Source organism: Cokeromyces recurvatus (assembly GCF_025118155.1).
Source record: "Cokeromyces recurvatus strain NRRL 2243 chromosome Unknown BX663scaffold_34, whole genome shotgun sequence".
Taxonomy (NCBI): Eukaryota; Fungi; Mucoromycota; class Mucoromycetes; order Mucorales; family Mucoraceae; genus Cokeromyces; species Cokeromyces recurvatus.
The window spans coordinates 254,009-280,516 of NW_026251420.1; the positions used below are offsets into that span (position 1 = coordinate 254,009).

At 31.8% G+C, this 26,508-nt stretch overlaps 5 protein-coding genes across 5 annotated transcripts; 3 read left to right on the plus strand and 2 right to left on the minus strand.

The window, feature by feature from the left end:
• The first annotated feature begins 187 nt into the window (after nt 1–187).
• Nucleotides 188–2,178, plus strand: BX663DRAFT_460972 (uncharacterized protein). Its single transcript, XM_051523944.1, has 5 exons — nt 188–633; nt 670–861; nt 948–1,124; nt 1,244–1,835; nt 1,900–2,178. Exons 1-5 carry the CDS (start codon nt 307–309, stop codon nt 2,022–2,024), a joined length of 1,413 nt encoding a protein of 470 aa, XP_051379045.1. The 5' UTR covers nt 188–306; the 3' UTR covers nt 2,025–2,178.
• Nucleotides 2,143–2,848, plus strand: BX663DRAFT_523024 (uncharacterized protein). Its single transcript, XM_051529460.1, has 2 exons — nt 2,143–2,416; nt 2,485–2,848. Exons 1-2 carry the CDS (start codon nt 2,203–2,205, stop codon nt 2,751–2,753), a joined length of 483 nt encoding a protein of 160 aa, XP_051379046.1. The 5' UTR covers nt 2,143–2,202; the 3' UTR covers nt 2,754–2,848.
• Nucleotides 2,849–3,469: 621 nt separating this feature from the next.
• Nucleotides 3,470–4,576, minus strand: BX663DRAFT_523026 (ClpP/crotonase-like domain-containing protein). Its single transcript, XM_051529461.1, has 3 exons — nt 4,354–4,576; nt 3,826–4,277; nt 3,470–3,762 (listed from the first exon to the last, which is right to left on the minus strand). Exons 1-3 carry the CDS (start codon nt 4,525–4,527, stop codon nt 3,558–3,560), a joined length of 831 nt encoding a protein of 276 aa, XP_051379047.1. The 5' UTR covers nt 4,528–4,576; the 3' UTR covers nt 3,470–3,557.
• Nucleotides 4,577–22,115: 17,539 nt separating this feature from the next.
• BX663DRAFT_523041 (uncharacterized protein) lies at nt 22,116–23,637 on the plus strand. The gene is made up of 6 exons (XM_051529462.1): nt 22,116–22,372; nt 22,436–22,598; nt 22,643–22,722; nt 22,796–23,068; nt 23,209–23,334; nt 23,474–23,637. The coding sequence occupies exons 1-6, from the start codon at nt 22,343–22,345 to the stop codon at nt 23,567–23,569; spliced, it is 768 nt and encodes a 255-aa protein (XP_051379048.1). The 5' UTR covers nt 22,116–22,342; the 3' UTR covers nt 23,570–23,637.
• Nucleotides 23,638–23,756: 119 nt separating this feature from the next.
• Nucleotides 23,757–25,115, minus strand: BX663DRAFT_555396 (uncharacterized protein; the record flags this gene model as incomplete). The annotated part of the gene is made up of 5 exons (XM_051531616.1): nt 23,757–23,968; nt 24,022–24,154; nt 24,207–24,289; nt 24,369–24,535; nt 24,955–25,115. 5 exons carry the CDS (start codon nt 25,113–25,115, stop codon nt 23,757–23,759), a joined length of 756 nt encoding a protein of 251 aa, XP_051379049.1.
• Between the last annotated feature and the right edge of the window lie 1,393 nt (nt 25,116–26,508).

Below are 26,508 nucleotides of genomic sequence, written 5' to 3' on the forward strand. Positions count from 1 at the left end.
CTAGAATATGGTCTTCTATTGATATACACCATCTCGAATATATTAAAATGGTAATATAACGTGTCTATGTTGACTATTCAACTATGAACAGATCATAAGTTTGGCCTATATATCTGCATATTACAAGAAAATTATATAAAGATTGACAGTAGCAGTAGTTATGCATATAATGTTAAACGTCAGCAAACTCTCCTCCTTCTTATTTTCTCCCTTTTCTTTATATTTATTCCCCTCCCTTTTTTTTTCTCCTGAACACTATTATAAGAAAGATACAATGAATCTAATTACACTCTTTTCTTTATTCTAATGGATATCAATTATTCATATTTTCGATCCCATATTAATGATCACAATGACGACCATAATGAGCATATTTTATTAAACACTGAACCCAAGGACCTCGATAAATTGTTCTATAATCGAACATCACAATCAGTTGAGCAAGATATCTGTTATCCAACAGACAATAAAGACCACCAAAGTAGTATTATATCGACAAAGATACAAGCCATAAATAAAGAACGGATTTTACCTAGTAAAGAAATTAACTTGGACGCATTATCCTTGTTTACACAACAACAATACCAACATTTTGAAAAACCATTATTTAGTCTTTATGGAGATAACAAGACAGTCAATCAACAAGATGATGCAATTTCTTTAGCACAGCAACCTATCTTACAAAACTATGGTGACTATCGATTTGTCTATTATCATCCAGATACAGGATGTCTACGAGGCAGCAGCTTAATGACGCTCGAATTACCAGCCAATTCTACTTTAAAGGATCTTTTGACGAAAGAAAACTATTGGATCGACATTACATCCCCTTCAGAGGATGAAATGAAAGTTATCAGTAAAGTAAGTTATATCCTGATATGTATGTGTATAAATATGTGTGTATATAATAAAGAGCTTTGTAAAAAAAAAAAATAAAAAATATGTAGATCTTTCATATACATCCACTTACAACTGAAGATATTATGTCGCATGAAATAAGAGAAAAATGTGATGTATTTCGACATTACCTCTTTATTTCATATCGAGCCTTCTTACATGATAGATCTCATTTACTAAAGCCTGTAACATTTTATAATATTGTAACCAAGAAACACATTTTGACTGTAAAAAAAAAAAAATAAATAAAATGTATTTTAACGCTTTTTTTTTTTTTTTCCTTTTAATTTCAATTTTAATTTCAATTTTAATTTTAACTTTTTTTTTTTTCGTTTAAAATATATAGTTTCATTTTGGACAAGTACCTCACATTTACCATGTTCAAGAACGTGTCAAGCAGCTCCAAGATTATATTGAAATTGTTCCTGATTGGATCAACTATGCAGTTATTGATGAAATCACCGATAGCTTTGCACCTCTTATTCAACAGATTGAATCTGAAGTAGACGCCATTGACGACCTTGTACTGCTCTATAAAACAGATCAATCTGATATGATTTTACGTATTGGATCATGTCGTAAACGTGTAATTCAGATGGTGCGTCTGTTGGGGACGAAAATAGATGTTGTAAGAGGATTGATGAAACGCATTAGAGAGGAAGAAAGGAAACAATGGATAGATGAAGATGATCGAGAAGAACATCAGCGAATTTATCCCGATGTAGGACTTTATTTGGGCGATGTACAAGATCACATTTTAACCATGTTACAAAACTTGAGTCATTATGAGACAGTTTTAACAAGATCTGAATCGAATTATTTAGCTCGAATATCCATTGAACTCACACAGACATCGAATTCAACTAATCATGTGATTGGACGATTGACTATCTTTGCGACAGTATTATTACCAATGAATCTCATTACTGGTCTTTGGGGTAAAGAAGATGAAGAATGTTATCAATAGAAAGAAAGTAATACTCATGTTTTCGTTTATAATAGGAATGAATGTGAAGGTACCAGGAAAAGATTATGATAATCTTTTGTATTTTTTTTGGATTGTGTTTAGTCTTATCCTATTCGCCATTCTATCTTTAACGTTGGCAAAGAGGTTAAACTTAATATAAATAAAGAAGCCGGCTGTTTAATTTACATAATAACGTCATTTCATAAAATTTATTGTTGTTGTTGTTGTTGCTGCTGCTGCTGCTGATATAAAATACGCTTTGTCTTACTTTTTATTTATTTATTTATTTGTTTACTTTATTTTATTTTATTTTTTTTCCCTCATTACATACATATCTCATGCAAATAGAAATATCTCAAGCAGTTGACTTTATAGGTCGACTTTTACATTCCAAAGTAGATTCAGACATGATTACCAATTTTAAAACGCAACTAGCTGAGTTATTAAAGCAGCGATTTTCAGCTCATTGGGATCCACATAAACCTTACCAAGGGAATGCTTATAGAGCCATTTCTAATTTCAATGATGAGTACGATCCTATACTAGTAGAAGGTAATATTTAGCACATGATAGATACTATATACTCATAGATTCTTCTTCTTTTTTTCTTTTTGTAATAGCTTGTATTAAAACGGCATGCTCTGCCAAGCTAATTCATGCCTATTTACCTCGTGACTTTATTTTATGGATTGACCCTGATTCTGTTGCTTATCGAGTTGGATTTCATGGAAATATCATGACACTTTACGATAAAAAGAAACAATCTAAAACAGTTTCCTTATTTCAATATATACAACCCATTACTACGACTAAACCTATTCGTATCTCTCCACCTAATAGTCCTAAAAAGAATAAAAAGAAAAAAACAGCGATGGTTGTGGCTAATTAAATAATACTATTTATACAATAAAATAACATATTGTTACACGTATCATCCCTACTAGGCGGAATTTTTTTTTTTTTGTACCTGAAATTAAAGTAGATAATGAAGTCATAATAATACTTTTATTATTAGGCGAATCGAATTGCTGGTTATAAATAAGCTTATTTAGCTATTTTAAACTTTTTATTTAGTCTTTAAAAATGGGGTTGATTTTATATTTATTTTTGATATTCTGCTGTAAATAATACGGGTTAAGTTTTTTTTATAAATATTCATATATGTATATGTGTGTATATAGTAATAGTATGTATGTATGTGTGTGTGTGTGTTCTTTTTATCTTGCTATTTATTGATAAAGTGATAACTAGTACATGGTTAAGCATATTGCAAGTCTTTAGATCTATTCTCTAATAATATCTAAAAAAAAAAATTGATAGTCGAATTATAAAGTATTTATTGAATAGCTTGTTAATACTTAACGTTATATACCTCAAATAGACTTAAATTGTTGCAACTCGAAAGTTTGCAAAGCTTTTTCGTCACCTTTTTTTTTTTTGTCTTATTACTAGTGTCATTAAGCTTAAACAATTTTATATTTTTATTTGGCATTTAATGAGAAATATAAAATAAAGTAAAGAATATCGAAATTTACAGAAATATGTTCAAGTGTAAAATATATATATGTGTATATACTATTATTACTATTACTACTACTAACTTGTTAAATTTATTAATAAAGTTAATAACGCATAATTAGATATTTATTTGTCTAGAATAAATATATAGTTTTGTAAAATGATGAAAAGGGCGTTACAATTTGGGTTTATTAATCGGATTCTTCCATTGAGGCTTTCTTTTTTGAGCGAAAGCTGTTAAACCTTCAGAAAGGTTATCACTTTCTCTCCAAGCAGCAGCTTCAGACGATTCAATCCATTCTGTAGTAGCATCTGTCATTGAAGCTCGTTCAAGAGCTAATAAAAGTCCCTGTTTTGTTAAGAAAACTGCATCAGGAGAACTAATACAAAAAAAAAATGGATTCATAAAGAAAAAAAAAATACAGGTATATATATTTGTTTACTTTGCTGTAATTTGCTTAGCCCAGACTAAAGCAGCATCAACTACGTTTCTATCATCTGATATAACTTCGTTTACAAGTCCATATGACTTTGCTTCTTCAGCCATTATAAATCGACCTGTCAATACTAACTCTGATGCCAACTGATAACTTACGGAACGAGCAAGACGGGCCAGACCGCCTGCAGCAATGACAACGCCTTGTTTCACTTCAGGTAAACCAAATTGAGATCTTTTTGTGGCAATCACAATATTACAGGAACAAACCATTTCCATACCTCCGCCTAAAGCATATCCATTGACAGCAGCAATAACAGGTTTACGACTCGTACGACGATTACTAAGCCCTCCAAACCCTGTAGGAGGCAATACAGAACCACCTAGATTTGTATTATCATTATGAGCACTGACAAGATCCATACCTGTACAAAATGCCTTATCTCCTGCACCTGTAATCTAAGAAAAGGAAGGGGCAAAAAAAAAAAAAAAATTATGTTGTATTCTCTTGATCAGGTTTTACAAGTTTCTTTACAATAATGATCCAAATTGATTCTTCTTCTTCCGCCCAGTTAATTACGTGATGTAATTCCCAATTAGCTTCCGAATTCAAAGCATTGTATTGTTTTTGTCGATTGATCGTTATTAACAAGACATTGCGTTCTGGCTTGGATAATAAAACATAATTAGTTCTTGGAAATGAAAGCATTGTTGACGTTATGAATATAAAAGAAAAGTTATTTTTTTTTTTTTTTTTTTTGGTTCACTTGTAAGATATATTCGTACCTTTTTGTTTTTAGTCATTTATTTTTCTCACACAAAAGAACATTAATGCGACTGTAACTACTAAATTTGGAAAGGACAAAAAATCAAATTTAGAGAATATAATCCACTTGATTAAATTAATGCAAATTGGATGCAATGAAGAAGGATTTTAAATGAATCAATACCTAAAATGTATATTAATAATAAAGTAAACTATGCTCAAGAAAAAAAAAAGAGAGAGAATGACATTTATTCTTTCATTCTCTTCACTGATTCATTTTTTTTCCAAGAATAATTTTAAATTTAATTAAAAATATATAATCTGATCTAATTACAAATACATTAGCAATTGAACATCTGATTACAATTTATACCCATTAGAGTTAAATTCAATAAAAATTAAGTAAAATACACAACATGGCCAATGTCATTAGTAAGAAAAAGATAATTAATGAATAATTTTTATTTCTTCCAACATCTCTTTCAATATGAAATAAAATATATACATATACACAAATGTCTTTTAAGGAAAGTCTTTCTTCAATCAAGTAATGAAGAAAAGAGAAAAGAAAAGAAAGAAAGAAAAACATATAGTACGTTGATGATGAAATAATTTCTAAATTGTTATTATAATAGTAAAGGGGGAGGGAAAAGACTGACGGATGTCTAAGAATACATACAATGTTCAGATTTTTAATATGAAACAATGATACTAGAATCCACGCTATTTTTTTTTTTTTTTAATAGTAAACAAGTAAAGCCTTAATGCTAAAAACTCCAATGAAGAAAAGGTATCCTTTTAACTCAAATTATAGGCTTTTTATCTATATAAGAAAAGTCTACATTTAATAATAAAAAATAAAAACTCTCGAAGAAGCAAGAGTAAAAGCTTCGATATATATATATAAAAAAAAAGCTAGTTATAATAAAAGGGAATACATTGATACTCATAATAAAAACTATCTATATCATGTTATGAGAAAAAATTAAAGACAACAGCACTATCCTAGCGATAAATATATGTGTAAACAATTCTGTCAGGGTCAATGAAGGGTTTTTATTAATCCAAAAAGTGGAAACACGATTGAAAACATTTTCCGTGATTTATCATATATACATAACTTGGGAGAAAAAAAAATTAACAATAACCGTAGAACTTGTATACATTTGTTATCTTTGAGAATAGAGAATAATATTTTTTTTTTCATGGGGGAGTAAACTCCAGTTTTTATTTGATGTCCTCAAATTGTCACCTGTTACAGAGGGAGAGGAAAAGAAGACGGTATATAGAGGGATTCATAAATTAGTGAGGTTCAAAGAAAGCTGGGAGGATACATTAGATATGAGAAGGCGGTTAGATGGTAATAAAACATGATTAAAGTTAAACGGTACATGCTGGAAAACTTGACAGTAATGGGCAGACTAAATAGAGTGTTGAATATAGGCAAAGACTTGATAAGTAGATAATTCAGGAAAAAAAATAGATGAGAAGAACGGTCAGGAGGCGATAGCAGATGGAAGAGGGAAATGTATTCCTCATAGGCTGTTGTGTATTTCATGATGTATCACATAGTAGCTTATCATGTATAGATCAGTGTTGTGTATATAATGATGTATTACATAATATCTTATAATATACAGATCAGAGTCATGAAGGACTCGAATGATATTTATAGTTATTAGTAGTACACTTTATGCATACAATATTATTTGATTTCAGCTTATATAAGACATTCTTGCGATGAGAAAAATAATAATATTATAATAAATACTAACGTTACCAGATAATGATAGGCCAAACATTAGTGTAAAGAGTTATTAATGATAAAGACATATATGAATTATAGACTGTACCTATTAGTTATATATACACATTATTATATTATTATCTAATATACTAATTTATAAATACAGTCATATACTATCTATGATAATTTTATTCTAACTGAATACACTATATAACATATTGATATTCATTCAAGTAGTACATTAATGAATGAATACAATACAAAGAAATCTATATCAAAAGTATCTTTCCTATATCATTCACAAGTACGAACAAACCAGATCTCATTATTTGGTCTCAAGAAAAATGATCGAGCACAAATAATTTAATTTTTATTAGAGTGAGCTAACTGAGATTAATTCTCCATCAGGGCAACGACTAGAGAGCTCAAACACAATAGTTTTAATCATTCTATGGGAAAATATTCTTCTTTCAAGATATCTTGATTCTGTTCCTGTCGCGAAGTAACCCATTCTCCACAAGATATAAATAAGGATCTTGTGATATTTCTTTTAAAATATCAAATAAAAAATATCAGAAAATAAAAAAATAATATTAAGACAAAAAAGAGTCAACGAGACCGAACAATAGTTCTAAAGTCAATTATTTTATTTATGAATTTAAACTGATGGGGTATTTATAAGAATTGTTAAAGAGGTCTGAGGATAGGATGTGAATCAGAAAAGTATTAGTTACGACCGAATTAGGTATATTGTTGACAACGAAGTGTTAGTGATTTTAATATTATTAGATGGAGCGGATCAAGAGAGAGTTAGGATAGAATTTCTTAAATGAATTTATGATCCGCATGTTTAATCATGAAACATGACATTATAAGTCAGCTCATGACAGATCTATCTTTGCACTCATCTTTTAGAATTTTTTCTAATTCAATTTTAATTTTTCAATTTATAATAAAAGTTTTATACAAAGTTTTTATAGATTTATTTCTGTCTTGTTCTTTTTGTTATCTTTATCTTATCAACAGATGGTAATCCATCTAGTTTTCCAAGGAAGCGTTTCTCCTCTTAAGCATCTTTTCTCCACGAACATCGTCTGCATTCCTCATAATACATTGTGTAGACTCTGCGTAAGTTTGTGGGTCATCATCAAGGATATCTCTACCAACTTGTGTCATACGTTCAACGGCCCAACCAAATTCATCTCCGGTGTTTACCATGGACATCCTAATCACTGTCTCTACAGGTCGTGTAAGTGATGACAAGAATCTATCAGCAATACGTTCATTATACTTAGACAGTCCAGTATAGTACAGTGACTCACGAAACTGAGCGAATGTTCACAACTTTATTACATAATCATTTATATAGTAACTATTTCTTAATACGATGTATTTGTGAATATACTGGAATAAAAGGTGAGGTTTTTACGAGTTTATTAATATATTTGTCTTAAAGAATAATCAAGTATTTGCTATGTTACAAGGCTTTAAAGTCAATGATAGCATTCGCTCAGTTTTGTGAGCACGTTAAAAAAAATATTTCAAATACAGAAACTTGGCATCAATAGTCAGTCCAGTAACCTTTGGCTTTTATACATTGTTGAATACGATCAGGCATAGTTTCTATTACCTTTCGGCACTCTTCTACAGTAACTTTATTGTACCATATTTCGATAATACGTTCATACAATTCGTTGATGCCTCTAGGCGGTGTATTATATTCATTTAGTCGAATTTTTAATAATCTCCACATGTTTTCTATGGGATTAAGATCTGGAGATTGTGCAGGCCAGCTCATTACTTGATATTCTTGAGATGCATGATATTCTTTAGCAACATCTGAGGTGTGCTTACTATCGTTGTCTTGCTGAAAAATTACTTGATCTCTACGGAGATTTAATTTTCCGCACACATAATCAACTGTTTTATCGAGTTCATCCTCTAAAATCTCTTTATACAAGTGTTTGTCCATATTACCTTCTATCTTGCATAACCATCCAGTTCCTGCATAAGAAATGGCGCTCCAAACCATGACACTACCACCACCATGCTTGACTGTGCCCTTGACATGCCTAGGTTGAGGTTGTTCACCGTCCCTGATCCAAGCCCAAACACGCCCGTCTGAGTTGTATCTGTTAACTTTGGTCTCATCGGACCAAATAAATCGTTTCCAGTCGGCTATAGTCCAATCTTTATGAGCCATGCACCATGCTGATCTCTTCTTTGCGTTAGCTTGACTAATAGTCGGCTTTTTAGGCTTTTCTATAGATCCTAAGCCACCTTCCCGAAATGTATGATGAATTGTCTGAGCACTAACCATGACACTGAGATCCTTATATAATTGCTTTTGAACCTTAACGGCATTGTCTATACGGCCTTTTGTAACCTGACGTATACAATATCTCTTATCAGCTTCAGACAACTTTTTAGGACGGCCACCTTTTCCAGCATTTCTGTCGGAGCAATGAATCCTTCCGTATTTGGCAACTGTACTGTAACTAACCTTAGTCTGTTGTGCAACACTTCGGATACTTTGACCGGATTGCAAGAGAGAAACTATACGGTTAAGTTGTTCAACGGTAATTGAGCGCATTATGTAATAACAATTGCTAATATTATGTAATATAGGATATTTATTTACGCGGGAATACTATGTAAGCAGAGTGTGCCGTTAGGTAGGTTATTGGTATCTATTTAGGCTTTCTAAGTTTGAATACCAACTTGTGGTATTGCCCAAGAGTTAAATCAGACATGGTCACAAAACTGAGCGAATGCATAGTCAGATTTTAAAATTGTTTTTCTCCCCGAAAGATGGAGCTACATCATCAACAAAGGTATCATTAAATTCCTTAGAAAACAAGCATTCTATTGATATATTGTATGTTAGAGTTTCAAGAGTGTTTTGTCTTATAAATCAAACATTTTGTAAAATTAATCAAACATTCGCTCAGTTTCGTGAGTCGCTGTATAAGAATTGACGTAACTAGGCATCATTCCTATGAAATTAGCATAGTTGGTAAATATGACGAATTTCCGACAAAATGGAAAATCACTTTTTTCCACTAATTTCAGTATGGCGTAATGTATTACGAGGCTCAGCATAATTATTATATGATGCAATATTCCACACAATAAATACATTTTGTAAAATTTTTCTATCATCATTAGAAGAAAAGAAAATTCAATTTTAATTTTTATGCACCGGTTTCCGTAACTATTGTATAAATGTAAGTAATGTTTGAAGCTATTATACTACTCAATAATTCAATTGACATTGTCATACTTTGAGTAGTTCACCAGAAAACCAAAACTGAAAAGAAAATTCATGGAGAGAATAGGTAAATATGATGTAAAGGTTGTGTGTTTCAACTTGATCCATAAAACATGATTATGTTTATTATTCTTTGAGTGATAGAAAATATGATTTATTGTTCACTTTTTGATTTAAATCTTCAAACTGGGGCAAGTTTTGTATTTTTTGGAGGGGAGGTGCTACATCTTCATTATTATCATCTTCTTTCATGCTTTTTTTATTTTTTTCTTTACCAATTAGGGTTTGTTTCACGACATTTGCTGTATCTAACACATGTTCCTTAAAATCCGAAAAGTTGTCAGTAGTTGCTTTGCTGTTTTTTAACTCAGCGACAATTGAAGGTAGTGTAAAGGACTGAATAGACTCGGCTACGTATAGATAATCATCAACTAATTTTACTAATAAAATATGTCCCTCAAGACCTAAAATAATGATCATGTTATATATTTAATTAAGTAATAAAATGAAAGAGAGTAAAGTTAAATTTTACCCATGATCTGCGCATTTACTATTTTTAAAGATTCATTTTCTTTATTCTTATTCAAACCCATTGTCAGATTATATATAGTTTTTGCTTCAACTAATACTGGATTTTTCCTTCCTATATGCGGCTTTTAAAATCTTGTTTGCATCTGTGACCAGATTGATTTTGGACTTATTTTTTTTATTTTGCACCCAGTTATTTTTTATTTGCAGTGGTTTTTTATTTTTGCTCTGATTAAAATACGGTTTTTGTACTCTTCCAGTACTAAAGAAATGCAAACTCAAAAATATTACAAAATAAATCTCAAACGCAAATAATAAGTAGAAAAAAATAAAATATTTCAATAAATTATAATGCAAAATAAAATCAAACTTATATGTATTAAAAAAATTATAAATTTGTCTCTTTATTGAGACAACGCTCAAAGAAAGAGATTGAATGTCGGATCCATCCCTCGCGGTCAGCAAAAGTCACCTTCTTGGCAGAATCCAAAATCCATGGTGTAAGCTGGGCCTAAGCTGAGCCTTCTCACTAAGCTGCTCCGGACGCACGCCAAACTTTACCTTCGACCAAAATTCTTCTATTGGGTTCAAGAATGGCGAATAAGAAGGAAGGTATAAGCATTTATATCCTCTTCCTTCAATTAGACTTCGAACTAATTTAGACGTATGAATTGGGGCATTATCCATTACGAGGTAACGACCTTGCATATTACACTCATCAAGAATATCCATGGTACTGTGTTGTGTATATAATGATGTATTACATAATATCTTATAATGTACAAATCAGAGTCATGAAGAACCGGATGATATTATAGTTATTAGTTATACACTTTATGCATACAATATTATTTGATTTCAGTTTATAAGACATTCTTGTGATGAGAAAAAATAATGTTATAATAAATACTAACTCTACAAAATAATGATAAGAAAGACATAGTGTAAGGAGTTATTAATGATAAAGATATATGAATTATAGATTATACCTATTAATTATATATATGCATTATTATTTAATGTTGTCTAAAATACTAACTTATAAATATAATCATATACTATCTATGAGAACTCTATTCTAATTGAATACACTATATAATATAATGAAATTCATTTAAGTAGTACATTGAGGAATGAATATAACATAAAGAAGCTGGTTAGAATATAAATCTATATATCAAAAGTGTCTTTCCTATATCATTCACAAGTATGAACAAACGAAATTTTATTATTTTGTTTCAAGAAAAATAACCGGCTAAATCAAGCACCAATAATTTAATGTTTATTAGAGTTAACTGAGATTAATTCTCAGTCAGGGCAAAGACTAGAGCTCTAACACAATAATTTTAATTATTCTATGGGAAATATTCTTCTTTCAAGATATCTTCACTCTGTTCCTGTCTCGAAGTAACCCGTTCTCCACAAGATATAAATAAGGATCCATTTTGCACTCATCTTTTAAAAACTGAGTTTTTTCATTTTTTAATTTTTTAATTTTTAATTTTCATTTTGATAATAAAAGTTTTATTCAAAGTTTTCACAGATTTATTCTGTCTTATTCTTTTGTTATCTTTGTCTTATCAACATACTGCTAATAAACTCCAAGTAGTGCTCTGTTCGGGTTCCGATTCGACCATTGATGCTCTTCGATGATCCGTCTTTAGTTTTTCTTTTCTTCGAAACTACTTCCTCAGACTTCTTCAAAGTCAGGTTCACCACACCCTTTTCACAAATAGCCCCCATCATTGTTAAGGTGATGCCCCGTTGAGTTGGAACTTCGACCTTTGCTGGTTTTCCGCGAACAGAGCGGCCAAAATTTCTCTTGATGTGCATATTAAATCCCGCCTCATCAAGGAAAACGCAGTTAGATGAATAATCCAAGTCGTCTAAAGATTGCCATTCTAGTAGACGTTCGCAACGAAGTTCTATTGTATCTTGAGAGCATCTTTTCGCGGGCAGCTTTTCAAGCTTCTTCATAGTCAAACAACACTTCTTCATCAACTGCTTCTGAAGCCCAGACAAGGTGATAGTCAAGCCTTCAAATTCTTTGCATAAGGCTTCCCTAGCTTGTGCCAATGTAGCTGCCGGATTTTTCTCATAAAGTTGTACCAAGAACTTAGAGTGGTCATCAAAAAGTTTCTTGTTTCCTGTTTTCAGAGGTTTCTCTTCAATTACTTGTCCAGAGACATCAGAAGGGAGTTCGTATTCAGCCGCTCTTCGAAGTCTTTCCTGGCGGATATAGTTCTGACCAGTTCTAATGACGATACCAGTCTTCTCAGAAGCAGTTTTTGCTGTCATACCACATTCGAATACCAAATGGAATAAATCCAGGACTTGCTTTTCAGTATACTTACGATATGCTCCTCTTTTACTGCGAACAGGAGTGACAGAAGTAGACGGAGCAGCAGAAGGTGTTTCAGCCAAAGGCACCTCTGATTCTTGAGATGCTTCGCTTTCAGAAATGATATTTCTGTATTCCATAAAAGTCAGAAGTTGCATCGTTGAATTGTTGTTAGGTTCAGCAGCTGGATGACTTGTCTCCCACTCCATTACCGTATTTATGGAAAGACTATCATCTACGACACGAATATGTTGTTGCTCCTCAACAATATCATTTATCAACCCGTCCATAGGTGCGAAAGTAAGATTACCTGCTTCATTGTCAAAGTGGGAGAAAAGGGATTGAAAACCAGCGTTAGAAGACATAATAAATTTTTGTTTTGTTTTTAAAAAAAATACGAAAAATAAGTGTTGAATAACTTCAAATATTTTCAAATAAAAAAGGATCAAGCTTTCGCAAGAATGAAATTCTAAGATACGCTGCGCAATTATTTTCAGGAACGCATGTTGTGCAAAAAAAAACTCAGATTAAAAAGATCATAATAGGGATGACCGATGCTATTAACCTATAACTCAAGATCCAAGATCCTAAAATGTTAAATTTTAATATCTCAAGATCCCAAAATCTCAACTTTTCAACGTTTGAAGATCCGAAGATCCCAAGATCCCAAGATCTCAAATTTGAAAACTTAGTCTAGTTTAAGGATCTAATACAAGCTTAGCATCCAATTTAAACATGATACGATCAGTCTCATCTACAGTCAAAATTTTCTTGTTGTATGGGTTAAGAAGACAGAAATAAACCGTGAGGCATAGGCACAAGTAATAATAAATTATTATTAGAAAAAAATTAAAATAAAAAAAAACTAAATATTCTTCTTGTAAAAACTATCTGGCTATTTATACTTTTCTTGGTAGCTCTAAATGATATATATAGATGCTATTTCATTGGTGTTGTGTTAAATATTGACCTCTTTATGACATTATCGACAGTCATGATACAGATCATGATCTGGTAGTATATTTCACATATTGCTAATTTAATCAGGGCTTCATTTGTAGGTTCTACATTTAATAAATACATAATTTATGTTTTATTATATCTTTATGTTACAGTGACTCACAAAACCGGCCCAATGTTTTGCACTTTTCCCTTTAATGATGTATTACTCGTAATTGGGACAAGCTACATACACAATTCTTATATCATTATAATCGTTGAAAAGCTCTCTCTATATATATAGTCTAAAATGGAAATAATATTTAAAACTCAGAAAGAAATTAAAGTTTAAAATCATGATGTACATTGGGCCGGTTTTGTGAGCATAAGCTAATTTTTATTTAATCGAATAATTTTATATTTAATAATCAGTCCAATGACCTTTAGCTTTAATAACTGCCTTGCAACGGTTTGGCATGGAGTCTATAACCTTTAAACAATCCTCCTTGGTTATCTTGTGATACCATATATGGGTGATTCTTTCGAACAACTCTCTAATACCCTTAGGTGGAGTATCATACTCATTCAACTTACATTTCAAAAGAGCCCACATATTTTCGATTGGATTAAGATCTGGAGATTGTGAGGGCCAATCCATTAGCTCATACTGCTGGCTTTTAAAATGCTCGCGTGCAAGTAAAGACGTATGTTTAGAGTCATTATCCTGCTGAAAAACAAGTTGATTTCTTTTTAATCCTGTTTCTTTACACACCATTTCAATTGTATTTTCAAGTTCATCCTTCAAAATTTCTGTGTAAAGCTGACCATCCATCGTAGAGTCAATTTTACACATCCATCCTACTCCAACACAAGTTATACAACTCCAAATCATAACGGAGCCACCTCCATGCTTGACATTCTGCTTGACATGCCTAGGTTGAAGGCGTTCATCATCCCTAATCCAAGCCCAGACACGACCGTATGAGTTGAAACGATTTATCTTCGTCTCGTCAGACCATATAACTCTTCTCCAATCGTCGATCGTATAGTCTTTATACTTTTTAGCCCAGCGGAGTCTTTCTTTAATGTTTTTTTGACTGAGTGCAGGCTTTGCCTCCTTCTCCATAGATCCGAGACCAGCCTATTTTAAAGCCCGGCGAACTGTTTCGGCGGACACAGACTTGTCTAACTCTGCTTTGAGTGCTTTTTGGACTTGTACGGCATTGTCTAGACCTCCTCTAGTGACCTTATGGACACAATAGTGCTTTTCAGTCTCCGTAAGTTTAATAGGTCTACCTCCTTTTAGCGTCCCACGTCCTGGAAAAACCTCCTTTCTGATACGAGACACAGTTGCTCTACCCACCTTCACTTCATCAGCAATTTGTCGGTCAGAAATTCCGGCATTAATCTTGGCAATAATTGTGTTTCTTGTCTTTGTAGATAATACGCGCATACTTACATAAAAATGCTTATGTAAGTAACAAATAAAAAATGAAAAATTACAAAACTTACCTTGGTTATAGTTAATAGGGGTCACTGGACACAATTTTCGCTATTATAATATGCTGGGTACAATTAAATACCAAATTGTGGTACTACTTTCTAAATCCTGTGGTGAGTCACAAAACCGGCCCAATGTACATCATGATTTTAAACTTTAATTTCTTTCTGAGTTTTAAATATTATTTCCATTTTAGACTATATATATAGAGAGAGCTTTTCAACGATTATAATGATATAAGAATTGTGTATGTAGCTTGTCCCAATTACGAGTAATACATCATTAAAGGGAAAAGTGCAAAACATTGGGCCGGTTTTGTGAGTCACTGTATGTACAAATACAACACAGCTAGAGTGCAGGCAGAAAATGACAAAAATCACGTGACTCTTTGAAAATTTTATTTTTCGCTAAAAGCCACAGATATGTAAAAGTCTGAGTTTGAATTGAACTTATCATAAATGTGTTTCAAACTCCGCAGTTCACAGACCTCGCATTAGCCTATACATGAAATCATTAAATTTATGAAAAAAAATAGAAAACTCAAAAAATGGTTTCAATGGAGTGATCATTTTTCAAAACCAGTAAGTTGATCATATAGCACGTGACTATGAAGAAATTTTTACCAAAAATAGAAATATATGTGTACTATTATTGTTTTCAATTTTTGGCCGTTTCAGTTTAATGATGTGAAGAAAAAAGAAAAAAACTGAATTTTTAGAGAACATTGAAACCATTTTTTGAGTTAGTGCACTAACATGACTCGTGTCCTTTCCGCTGAACTTCAATTGGATATCAAAGCTTGTCTAATTAAAGGGGAATCTTTAACAATTATTTCCTGTAAATTTGGTGTATCTAGAAGCGTTATTTCCAAGTATAAACAGAAGTGGTTTCCTGATATTCTTTGTAACCATTCAGGAAGACCACCTATTATCACCCAGGAATCCAAGTCTTTGGTTAGGCGATTACTACTTAACGGTAGCCTTTTAACTGCTCATGACGCTCATAAAATGTTTCTGTCACTGGGTTATGACTTTAGCTACAAAACAGCAATTAATGTTCTGAAATCAATGATTTTTTTTGCGTCAATAAAAAAGAAGAAGCCTATAATCAGCAATACCAACAAACAAAAGCGATACAAATGGGCCAAAAAATATCATCATTGGACTATTGATGACTGGAAACGTGTAGTATTTTCAGACGAGAGTAAAATCAACATCTGAGGTCAGACGGCTGCAAATACTACCGGACAAGACCTGGCGACCCATTGAGACAACATCATATTGATGTTAGAGTCAAGCATGGTGATGGGCATTGTGATGGAATGTAATATTCAAAAGAAAAAGAAGAGAGAAAGGGAACAGAAGGAAGTATAGTTTGAGACTGTTTTATTCAATTAAAATAAAGAATAAGAATTGAAAGTTAAAAAAAAGTTAAAGATTATTTTATGTCTACACAACTGCTTGTATTTATATTAATGAATCGTTTGTCAAGGTTATAAGAATAAATATTTGGAAATGATACTGTTATGATTGTAGTCGTTATTATAACTAAGTTAATAGAAATGAACCATCATTTATTACATAATAAAGAGGTTATTCATATAAAACTAGTATATTGAACTTCACAGCGTAATATTCATTCTACACTCAGTTTTAATAATAGTCATTGTTAGAATGTTCGAGCAATAATAATAATTATATACATAATTCAAACAGGATTATGACTGGTGTATTCAATTACATAATTGTTCTTGAGTAATACATATCAGATATACATTGATAATATTGAATATTGTTAAATAATGAAATCTTATACAATGATAATGATAGTAGCTCATAAATAATTGGTATTGTTGCAGCTAGACATATTCACTGAGAATTAATATTGATGTGTCGCAGTCCAATAATAATGATTCGTTAGGTTTCTAGGAACAGCGACAACTCAGGGAGAAAAAAGGAATAAAGATATATCTCATTGATCGCAGAATTATTCGGAGACAATGTTTTATGAAAAACACTTTATTATAGTAAAACTTGCTTATCTGAATCATATTTCCATTGATAACACTTACCTTGTAAAAACATATAAATAACCCTCAATCTTTCCATATAATTTTCGTTGTACAATTTTTGTATTATCTTTAATAAACTATACGAAGTTTTCACAGACTTGTCTTCTGTCTATTCTTCTTCCATTATCTTTGCTAATCAAAACATCTTTTTTCTGTGAACTACTCTAATATTTCAAACATTACTACAATGAACTCTTCTGTTGCTTCTGTTACTTCTGGTGCTTCTGCTTCTGGTTCTGCCGTTACCTCCTTGTTGGATACCGATTTGAATTCTTTCTTGGAGAATGGCTCTTCTTTGTCCTCTGGTCCTACAACCACAATTACTTCTTCTGGTTCTGGTTCTGGTTCTTCTACAGGTGAAGAGAATAGTGCTACTGATATGTTAGTAGATGCTAATTCGGTTGTGGATGAATCCAACTTGGATGATCTTTTGTTGCCTCTTGCCGCCAATAGTGCAGGTCAAGACGAGCTGTTGGTTGAGGAAAATCTCCTTAAAATGAGAAGAGAGATAACCCAACATTTACAAACCTTTTCGCGCGCCCATGCCGAAGGCAATGAGGTTGCAGCACAATCTGCTATGAGATCCATAGAATTCCTCAAGCAAAATATTAAGTCATTGAGAAAATATCAAGAGATCCTAGGTATTACTAGTCCTCAAATCAGAGAGACTCGTCCTGCTTCTTCTTTCGCTGGGGGGTTTAGCACTCAGTAGAAAAGACTTACCAAAATTTCAGTTGGCTTCGAGCTTAGTCCGTCCCTTCCCTTCTGAAGAGGTTTTCGAGTCTGCCGAGCACTTCCTGAAAACTTTTGAGAAAGTTGTTGCGTCCTCCGGTCGTAATATCGAACTGGTTTGGAAAACTTTGTTTCCCCTCTGTCTTCCCGTTTCTGAGGATGCATGGTACGAGACCAACATGAAGTTGTCCCTATCATGGAGTGAGGCTCGCAAGGTTTTCAAGTACAACCACAGCTCCAAAACCGCTGTACATCAATATACCGATCAAGTATTTACTATGGTCATGAAGTCTGGTGAGCCCTTGGCCGATTATTCCAAGAGGTTTCTTCAAGCAGTATACAATGCCGGTATCCCCAAGGATAACGAGCGTATTGCGGACACGTTTTTGGCTTCTTTTTTGACTTCTGTTCAATCAATAATTAAGTTAGCTATTTTCAATTGCAACAGTAATTCTTGGACGGTAGAGCAAATGACACAAGCAGGAAGAGATGTTTTAGTCGATGATGCTAGTACATACAGTAGGCGGAAAAATGGTCCGGATGTTTTGACAAAAATGACAAGAACACTTATAACTAAAGAACAAATAAAGCAAATGACACAGAACAAAATGTATTTAAAAGAGAAAATTGTCTAGTTTTATTGATATACATTTCAAGAAATATGATTGATTAAAATATACTAAAATCGGAGGTTAAAGGTGTAGTGTACATCCGGACCATTTTTCAGGGTACATCAAAATTTCCTTAGTACTTAGTATAACCACCCTTAGCATCAATTACTGCCTTTATTCTTGCTGGCATAGAGTCAATATATTTTTGGCAATCCTCTTTTGTAAAAGTAGCCCATTGTTCTTCAATTCTTTCCCATAATTCATGGACTCCTTTAGCCTTGGTTGGATAAGCACTAAGCTTTAACTTCAGGTGATGCCAAATGTGTTCTATAGGGTTTAAATCTGGGCTTTGAGGTGGCCAACTATAAGTAGACTCAATATCGAACTTATTATCCGCTAACCATTGCTTTGTAAGCTTTGCGGTATGTTTAGGGTCCTTATCTTGCTGGAAATAAATATGCTGAGGGTCATAGCCATACCACTCAAGGGTATCTTTTAGAGTAGTATTCAAGATATGCACGTAATCTTCCTTTTTCATGGTACCATCCGTAATCTGACAGGCATAACCAGGACCATCATAGGTTATACAACCCCACATCATTACACTACCATTACCTCCTTTAACATTTAAGTCCAAATGATGAAAGGACAATTTGTCATCAGGACGCTTCCAATAGTATTTGACACTGTCAGACTCCCCAAACGTTGATTTTTGTTTCATCAGAGAAAACCATACGCCTCCAGTCATCCTTAGTCCAATATTGGTGAGCTTTGGCCCACGCTAAACGCTTCTTTTTATGCTCAGGCTTCAAAAAAGACTTCTTCTTCTTTATAGCTGCTTCAAAATTCATGGACTTCATAATCTTGAGACATGATGAATAGCCTAAATCATAACCAGTAGACACCAAATAACGATGAACATCCTTGGCAGTTCTTAACTCACCTGTTACTAACTTCTTTCTAATATAAGAACGGCTAGTTGCACCTACAACCATCTTCCTACCACTAGATGAAGCTTCTCGATCAGGGAAAAACCTTTTCTTATAGTTATAAATCGTATTTTTTTGACGCCCGGTATACGTTTCATAATTTCCGAGTATGGGCAACATGATTGCAATAAAAACTCGTTGTTATTTTGCTTATCTTGTGGAAGTGAGCGAACATTAATAATATAATAGCACAATGGTAAGTGTAATATATGTGTAGTAACAAATATCAAATATAAAGAATCAGTCTCTTTTATATTATTAAATTAGGTTGCTGATTAATCATTATTCTTAATTATAGTTGATAATCGACAAATTACAACTAATTGTTAGTACTCAATCAGTTAATTTATTTTTAATAAACCTAACAAAACGAACAGATGTACACGTTGATTACAGGCTCTGATATAAAGCAAATTTAGCCCATTCAAATATGTTACTTTTATTTGGAATTACAGCACATTATTTTCTTTTTCGAATGCAGTTTTTCTTACATACTTTGCTTTATTTGTTCTAAATCTATAAGTGTATTTATCATTTATCGCAAAAAATTCGTTCCGTTTTCCTGCCTACTGTATTAGGTGATTATTGACTATTAGTTATACTATATAAAAGCCGAAAAAAGAGAATGAATACAAATATAACCTAGCTGATGTGCGCACAAATTCCTGCGAAAAACATATGGACGAGAAGTTAAAGATTGATAATAATCGTATGAGCTTTATTTAGAACACAATAAGAAGAAGTTGTATTTTTAAGTTTTATGCTACAAAAACAAATATACACTATTCATATATTGAACTAAGAACTATAGTTAGTTTATATGTCATTATCCTATTTAAATAATTTAAGCTGCAGTTCTGAACTATAATGTAAACATGTTCGTAAGTCGCTGTACATAGTTGACAATAACCATAAACACGTAAACAAAATAGGTATTTCCTTATTATGAATAGAAAAACCAAAGAACAATTACTTCCTTCCTGATCCGCTAGTCAATAATGTAAGAATAGTTGAAATATGACTATCCAAAAAATAAGCCCATCATACTTTATCATCAATAGATTAATTTTTAAATGATGTTTTTAAGTTTTTGAGTACTATGTTATGTTATCATGGGTGATTTTGTCAACTTTCGTTAGAATAGCCTCTTCACCACTGCTTGGCAAAATAATGTGAGAGTTTTAGTGAGGAAGCGCAGACTTTTTTTTTCTGTGGCTGTTGTCGGACCCTAAAAGAACGTAGACATTACCAAAAATGAGGCTTCAGACCTATGCCCACGAAATGACCTATGCCAATTTTCGTGCATAAAAAATAGATATACTAAATAAATCGTTACGACTGTATCTAAAGCCTACTATAATGTAGATATCTACAGTGAATTAATTATGCCGACTTTTGAGATTTCTATGATTTAATTAAAAAATTAACTAACATAAATGATAGCTGAAGAAGCTTTGTACGACCACTTTCGTGTCACCTCTACTGCTTTTTCCTCCAGATACATTACATTAAAACACTAACAAAACTAACATGAAGCAGCGATTATTGTCTAAACTCACTGGTTAAATCAACCTTCTTCACTATTGGGACTTAACGTAAGTTTAATCGCTCTCAAGATGACGAATCAATGATGAAATTACGACTTTTACCCACTTTTATTTTATGAATACAGCGTTTATTAGCTTGATCCTTTATATTATTAGTATAGTAAATGAGCATCATTTATATTATTTTATGGGTCATTTATTTAAATTCAACGCTTCTTTATTTGTTGTGTTTATAATATATTTCATGCCTCTCTGTAATTCAGATGGAAATAGAGCTTAATTTATTCCCAAAAACGTTTTTATATTATTTAAAATTATGCCTTTATTATTTCCTTTTTGGCTTAAAGAAGTATACATTGTATATATATAATGGTGTATATAGTAGAAATACATATAAAAAAATAGGCGTAGAAAATATGTATGTAAAAAAGAATACAGAGATAGAGTAGAGATCAGAATAATGTGTAAGAGACTTGCCAGTATCATTTAGCCCACTTTTCACTCGGAATGAGAATAATATTCATTATAGTGCTAAATAGAAAGATGAAAATTAGTAAATCAGAAAGAAAATAGTATAAATCTCTTTTAATATATCATAAATCAAAGCCAACTTTTACAATGAGTCAGTAGTCAGGGTACAGCAGCTTCCAGTTATTTAAGTGAACAGTATCAGTTAATGGTCTTACAGAATAAAGCATATTTATTAAAAAGTTTTTTTTTAATTGAATATTTAGCAAATAGATAAACAGTAAAAAGACTATATTTATTTTCACTTGCACGCTAAAAGACTAGAGTTAAATCGATATCAGGCATTCTTTCTACGAAAATATTATTTACCTTTACCCATCAAACAACGTAAATTAATAAAAAGATCTACTACTAGCTCAATAGGGAAACCATGTTAGTGTAAAGAAAGATTGTAGATATCAAGGATAAAAAAATATTAAAAGTTAAAGAACAATATAAGCAAGAACTACTAACAAATATTAATCTTTATTTGGAATAATATAAAAGTAGATAATAAACAATATTTTGATATTTACTTGGTGGATTGTGTTATAAAAGAGAAAAAAAAGGAAAATATCAACAAAAATCTTTTTTTCAAAAACGTAAATATGAAATACATTGAATATGATCAGTCGTGTTTCAATACTCTAAGGGTTACTTGTTCTATTAAGGCTATCATATCGCTATGATTTTCTATTACTAATTACAATACTATTTTTCTTTGAAAGATATATAAAATAAATAACTTTATGAATTATACTATTTAATATGTGTCTATTTTGATCTTGGTTACTACTGTTATATTTTTAAGGTTATTCAACGGTTGCATTTTAAATAAAATGAAGGTTAAATCTACAAAAGCTAATTACAATAAACAATGTATTCATATATGAGTAGCTTTGTACACAATTTCTGATATACTTTTTCTTCTACTATTATTTTATATCAATTACAAGCACAATTTCAAATAACTAATGAACACTAAAACATCTAATAATAACATGGTTAACTCCTCTAATGCCAAAAAAAGAATTTAAATATCTGAAGACAGGTTAGGGCGTAATAAGAGAACAACTCATGTTAGCATCCTTGTTCCCTCAAATAATGATAGTAGTAGTACACGCAGTGATAGAGTATCTGAAAAAGATGCGACTGTTCAGTATCAATTAGAGAAACAGATAAGAATTGAAGCAGTTTTGAATAGGCAGGATCAGCTTATCCAACAACTTAGTAATAAAATCGACATGCTGACTGATACTGTTAATATATCTGAGAACGAAACTTGGCGAGGATGGGTCAATCCGCAAACAAACTAGCTCTAGAGGATCTTCCTGAAAATGTTAAGGCTTTTGGTGTAAATAGATGTTATAATTACTTACAGCCTTAAAAAAAAATTACTTACAATTATTACCTATAATATATAATAGACAATCATCAGACAAGAACTTGAGGAGCTGCCACAAAATGGGCACTTTGACTATAATACTACCTATAAGGACCATGCAAACAAAAGCACGAGGGATAGTTTATTTGCTTACGGCAAAATTTATAATGGCCAGTACTCTATTTCAGACAGTCGTTTGAAAAGAATTCTTTCAGAAATGTTCTATAATAAGAAGAAAGAATTAAAACTATCTATAGACAAAAAGGAGATTAGAAAAATTAAAAGTGCAGTCAAAAGTAGCAAAGCAGCCGTAAATGTTAGACAAATACTTGATAGCTGTATACTTCTTATGTTTAACATATAATAATATATAATGTTGTTGTTATCATATTTAAATACAGAAACTCGCTCAGTGTAAAAAATGATCAGAGAACATGAAGATGTATATAATGGGAGAATTATGAAGGACTTGACAGATTAATTATTCCATCTTGGATATCAGATGAAGAAGAAATTGTTGATAACGACGTTGATGGTAATTTAATTTTTAAGGTACTACGTCCTTCCTTTAGAATTCAAATGGTATTATTAATACTATAGAGATTAAATAACACTAATACATTGAATACTTATTATTTCGTGAAGTTTAATGAATATAATGGACAATCTTGACTATAAATGAAACTATCCTGAAGATCCTAGTAAAAAATTGAAAAGAAAGGGCAAGTTAGTTAGAAATAGCTCTATTCTTACAGAAGCATTATTTCCAAGTTATTTAGATAAAGAAGACTTTCATGATTGGGCTTTTAGTACATAATTTCTTTAGCCTTTTTTTGTTTATATTTTATATATAATATTATATACACTTGAAGCATTAAATAAAAATACTGATAGTATACTGTAAAAATATTTATAATTGTATTTAATAGAATTTATTAATAAAGTATTATATATATTACGTATAAATATCTATAGCTCAATAGTTCTTTTAAGTAACGGAACAGCTAAAATAAATCGTTAATACAATCTGCTACAGCAACACAAGTGTATATTTGTTGAACTGGTAATATTGATGATAATGAGCTAATAGATTCAAAATTATTTCTCCAAACTTCAATGTTGTGTGCTGAAAAAGATTCAAGCTCTTTTTCTGAAGCTTCATACCATCCAACAAACGCGAAAACATGTTGTTTTGCATCTTGATCACAAAATAATTCTATTCCAGGGAATTTTAATTCATGCTAAAAAAATATAAAATCCTTCCTATACGAAATACACCATCTTTAGCTGGACTCTTTGCTTGTACATACGATCCACGTTTATTTCTGCAATCCATAGAAGTAAATTGTTGACCTAAAAGATTGATTTGATCGAATTTTGTATTAGATCTGTTACAATAACACTAGTGGATATATTGCCAGCAGAGGAGAAGAAAGAGCAGAAACATTTATCACCTGAAATTTTTGACCATAACATGTCTTATAGAATGATGAAGGTAATTGTAATGTTGTCTGTCCATAATTATCGATTTTTTCAACTTTAAAGGAAAGCAAGTAGGAGGCAAAGGTTCACAACCAGTCAAGTTGGCGCTTTCACAGCGGTATTCAAAAGAAAACTTGCTATATCAAAAGTTGCAATAGGAGAATCTTGATGATATTGTTGCTGCTCATGATTATTATATACGATATCCATTGCATCTTGGTTTTCATAATCAAAATTAAAATCATGACCATTGGAAGCAAAAGCATCAGTACATTCATCATCATAGGATTCTGCTTGATTTCTTTAGGCAACAGGTTGAAATAGTCAGCATGTGAGCTTGCTGAAGGTATTTCTCCATGTAGGTAAATTCAAGTCCTTCTTTAGAGTTTGTTGCTATTCCTTTGATATCTCCGTTGGCTCTTTCAAAGCTATATAGCCAGGTTGAATACATTGGCCCGAAGTCACGAATCGTTTGGCATAAATGTAAATGTAAATGCATATTGGGAGTAATGAAATTGGCACCATACAATTTTACAGTGGACTTCACAAATTCTACGAGTAAGTGATGGGCATCATTGATTTCATTCAAAGTAATTGAAGGAGAGGAGAGTAATTGATTTGCTTTGACGAATCGTAGCCAATTAGCCATGTGTTCACCTACTATTCTTCCTTTCAAAAGCAACGACGAGTACACCAACGTCCAGGAACGGAATTCATCACCTTTCAATTGAAAAACCAGAAGAAATCTTGGCATCTAATGTTGAGAACTGTGGAGGTGCGATAAGATTTTTGGCCTGTTGTGTTATTTCGGTTAGATCTTTACTGGTTAAAAAGGTGTTTGTAGAATTTGTATCTTTTTGTGATTTCCAGTTATTGATCATTTTTTTTTGCTGTCCCAAGATAAAGGTCGTGCAAACCATCAACAGTAGTACAACGAACAAGATCTAAGTAATGCAGCCTATGTAGTTCACTCCATCTTACAACGTGTTGATAAGATGGAGGTAAAAAAGAAGACAGAATGAATAAATCTGTGAACACTTTGTAGAAAGCTCTTATCACTATGGCGAAAATTATGGTAAATGAAGAAAAATTGGCAGCTTTTCTACCGATTTTTTTTGAACCAGCCAACCACATTTAAGGAAGGGTGCATCCCAGATGGCTAGCAATGTTGAGATGTTTTTTAAATCCCTAGAATTAAGCCTAGAAGCAACTAGGTGAATAGTAAAAGGTATATAAATTATTTTTATATGTTTGGGTGTCTTTTTATTCCCTTCATTTAAGCCATGAACTTCATTTTAGAATTATGATTTTTAATTTTTTACGAAAAAAAAATGGTAACAGCTACCAAATTGGTATTTTAGCTACCATATTTCAGCGCTTGAATTTCTGTCAGAGCTAAAACGGGCTTCTAATTTTTTAATTGAATTTTTTTTTTCTTTTCAACAAACAAGCTTTGAGCTGATTTTTTTTATTTTATTTGGAGCTTAATGGTTTAAATTAAAGAAATGTTACCAACTGTTTTGCGAAGATTAGTATCGAAAACAAAGTACGGGGATATAACATAAAACTGGTTATCGACTCCAGGGTATTGTACAAGACCAGCTTGCCTATCGATGTCATAAACACTGATAACAGCGTATTTTGGGTATATAATAGAAGTATTGCCAGTTTGTTCTTCTATTGGCTTGCTTTGCTTTACTAGAGGGACAGATGAGTCATGCGAAGCTGTGGTATGTTGACTCATGACTTCAATGAACGCGAGAAATTGTACATTCGATTGTGGAAGCTCATGCTTGAAATAGAATAGAACAGAACCAACAAACCAACGTTTCCTTCTTCTAAAATAATATGTTCGGTAAATAAGAATTTATAATTGTTTTAGTTTTTTTTTAAACTTACGCGTTATCTAAACATGAAAACATAATGTACTGATTCCCTCTACTGGTTTCTTTTTTTAATCGCCTGTACATACAAGATGAATATACAGTTGAAGAAGCCAAAAGGCGGGATGCAAGAGTTATAGAAGTGCTGGGTATATTAATGGGGAGTCTTTGATTATTTAAGCGAGTATAGAATCTCTTTATACACTAGGTGAAAAAACTGGTGCATAAAAATAATTTTTTTAATTTTTTGACTATATCTCTATGAGAATGCATAGTACATATATGAAAATAGGCTAAATATTAGCTATAAAGAGCTCATATATGTTTGTGAAATTTAAACAAGATTGGTCAATTTTAATTGGACAAAATATACATTAGAAGCTTTATTACG

What these genes read in the sequence shown, in the direction of transcription:
- BX663DRAFT_460972 (XM_051523944.1), top strand. Translation starts at nt 307, where the DNA reads ATGGATATCAATTATTCATATTTTCGATCCCATATTAATGATCACAAT. An exon ending in CCAAGAAACACATTTTGACT is followed by an intron (nt 1,125 to 1,243) that starts GTAAAAAAAAAA and finishes TAAAATATATAG; the next exon opens with TTTCATTTTGGACAAGTACC. An exon ending in TCTCATTACTGGTCTTTGGG is followed by an intron (nt 1,836 to 1,899) that starts GTAAAGAAGATG and finishes CGTTTATAATAG; the next exon opens with GAATGAATGTGAAGGTACCA.
- BX663DRAFT_523024 (XM_051529460.1), top strand. Translation starts at nt 2,203, where the DNA reads ATGCAAATAGAAATATCTCAAGCAGTTGACTTTATAGGTCGACTTTTA. An exon ending in CGATCCTATACTAGTAGAAG is followed by an intron (nt 2,417 to 2,484) that starts GTAATATTTAGC and finishes TTTTTGTAATAG; the next exon opens with CTTGTATTAAAACGGCATGC.
- BX663DRAFT_523026 (XM_051529461.1), bottom strand. Translation starts at nt 4,527, where the DNA reads ATGCTTTCATTTCCAAGAACTAATTATGTTTTATTATCCAAGCCAGAA. An exon ending in AATCAATTTGGATCATTATT is followed by an intron (nt 4,278 to 4,353) that starts GTAAAGAAACTT and finishes TCCTTTTCTTAG; the next exon opens with ATTACAGGTGCAGGAGATAA. An exon ending in GCTAAGCAAATTACAGCAAA is followed by an intron (nt 3,763 to 3,825) that starts GTAAACAAATAT and finishes TTTTTGTATTAG; the next exon opens with TTCTCCTGATGCAGTTTTCT.
- BX663DRAFT_523041 (XM_051529462.1), top strand. Translation starts at nt 22,343, where the DNA reads ATGAACACTAAAACATCTAATAATAACATG. An exon ending in TCAGCTTATCCAACAACTTA is followed by an intron (nt 22,599 to 22,642) that starts GTAATAAAATCG and finishes AATATATCTGAG; the next exon opens with AACGAAACTTGGCGAGGATG. An exon ending in CTTCCTTTAGAATTCAAATG is followed by an intron (nt 23,335 to 23,473) that starts GTATTATTAATA and finishes TTGAAAAGAAAG; the next exon opens with GGCAAGTTAGTTAGAAATAG.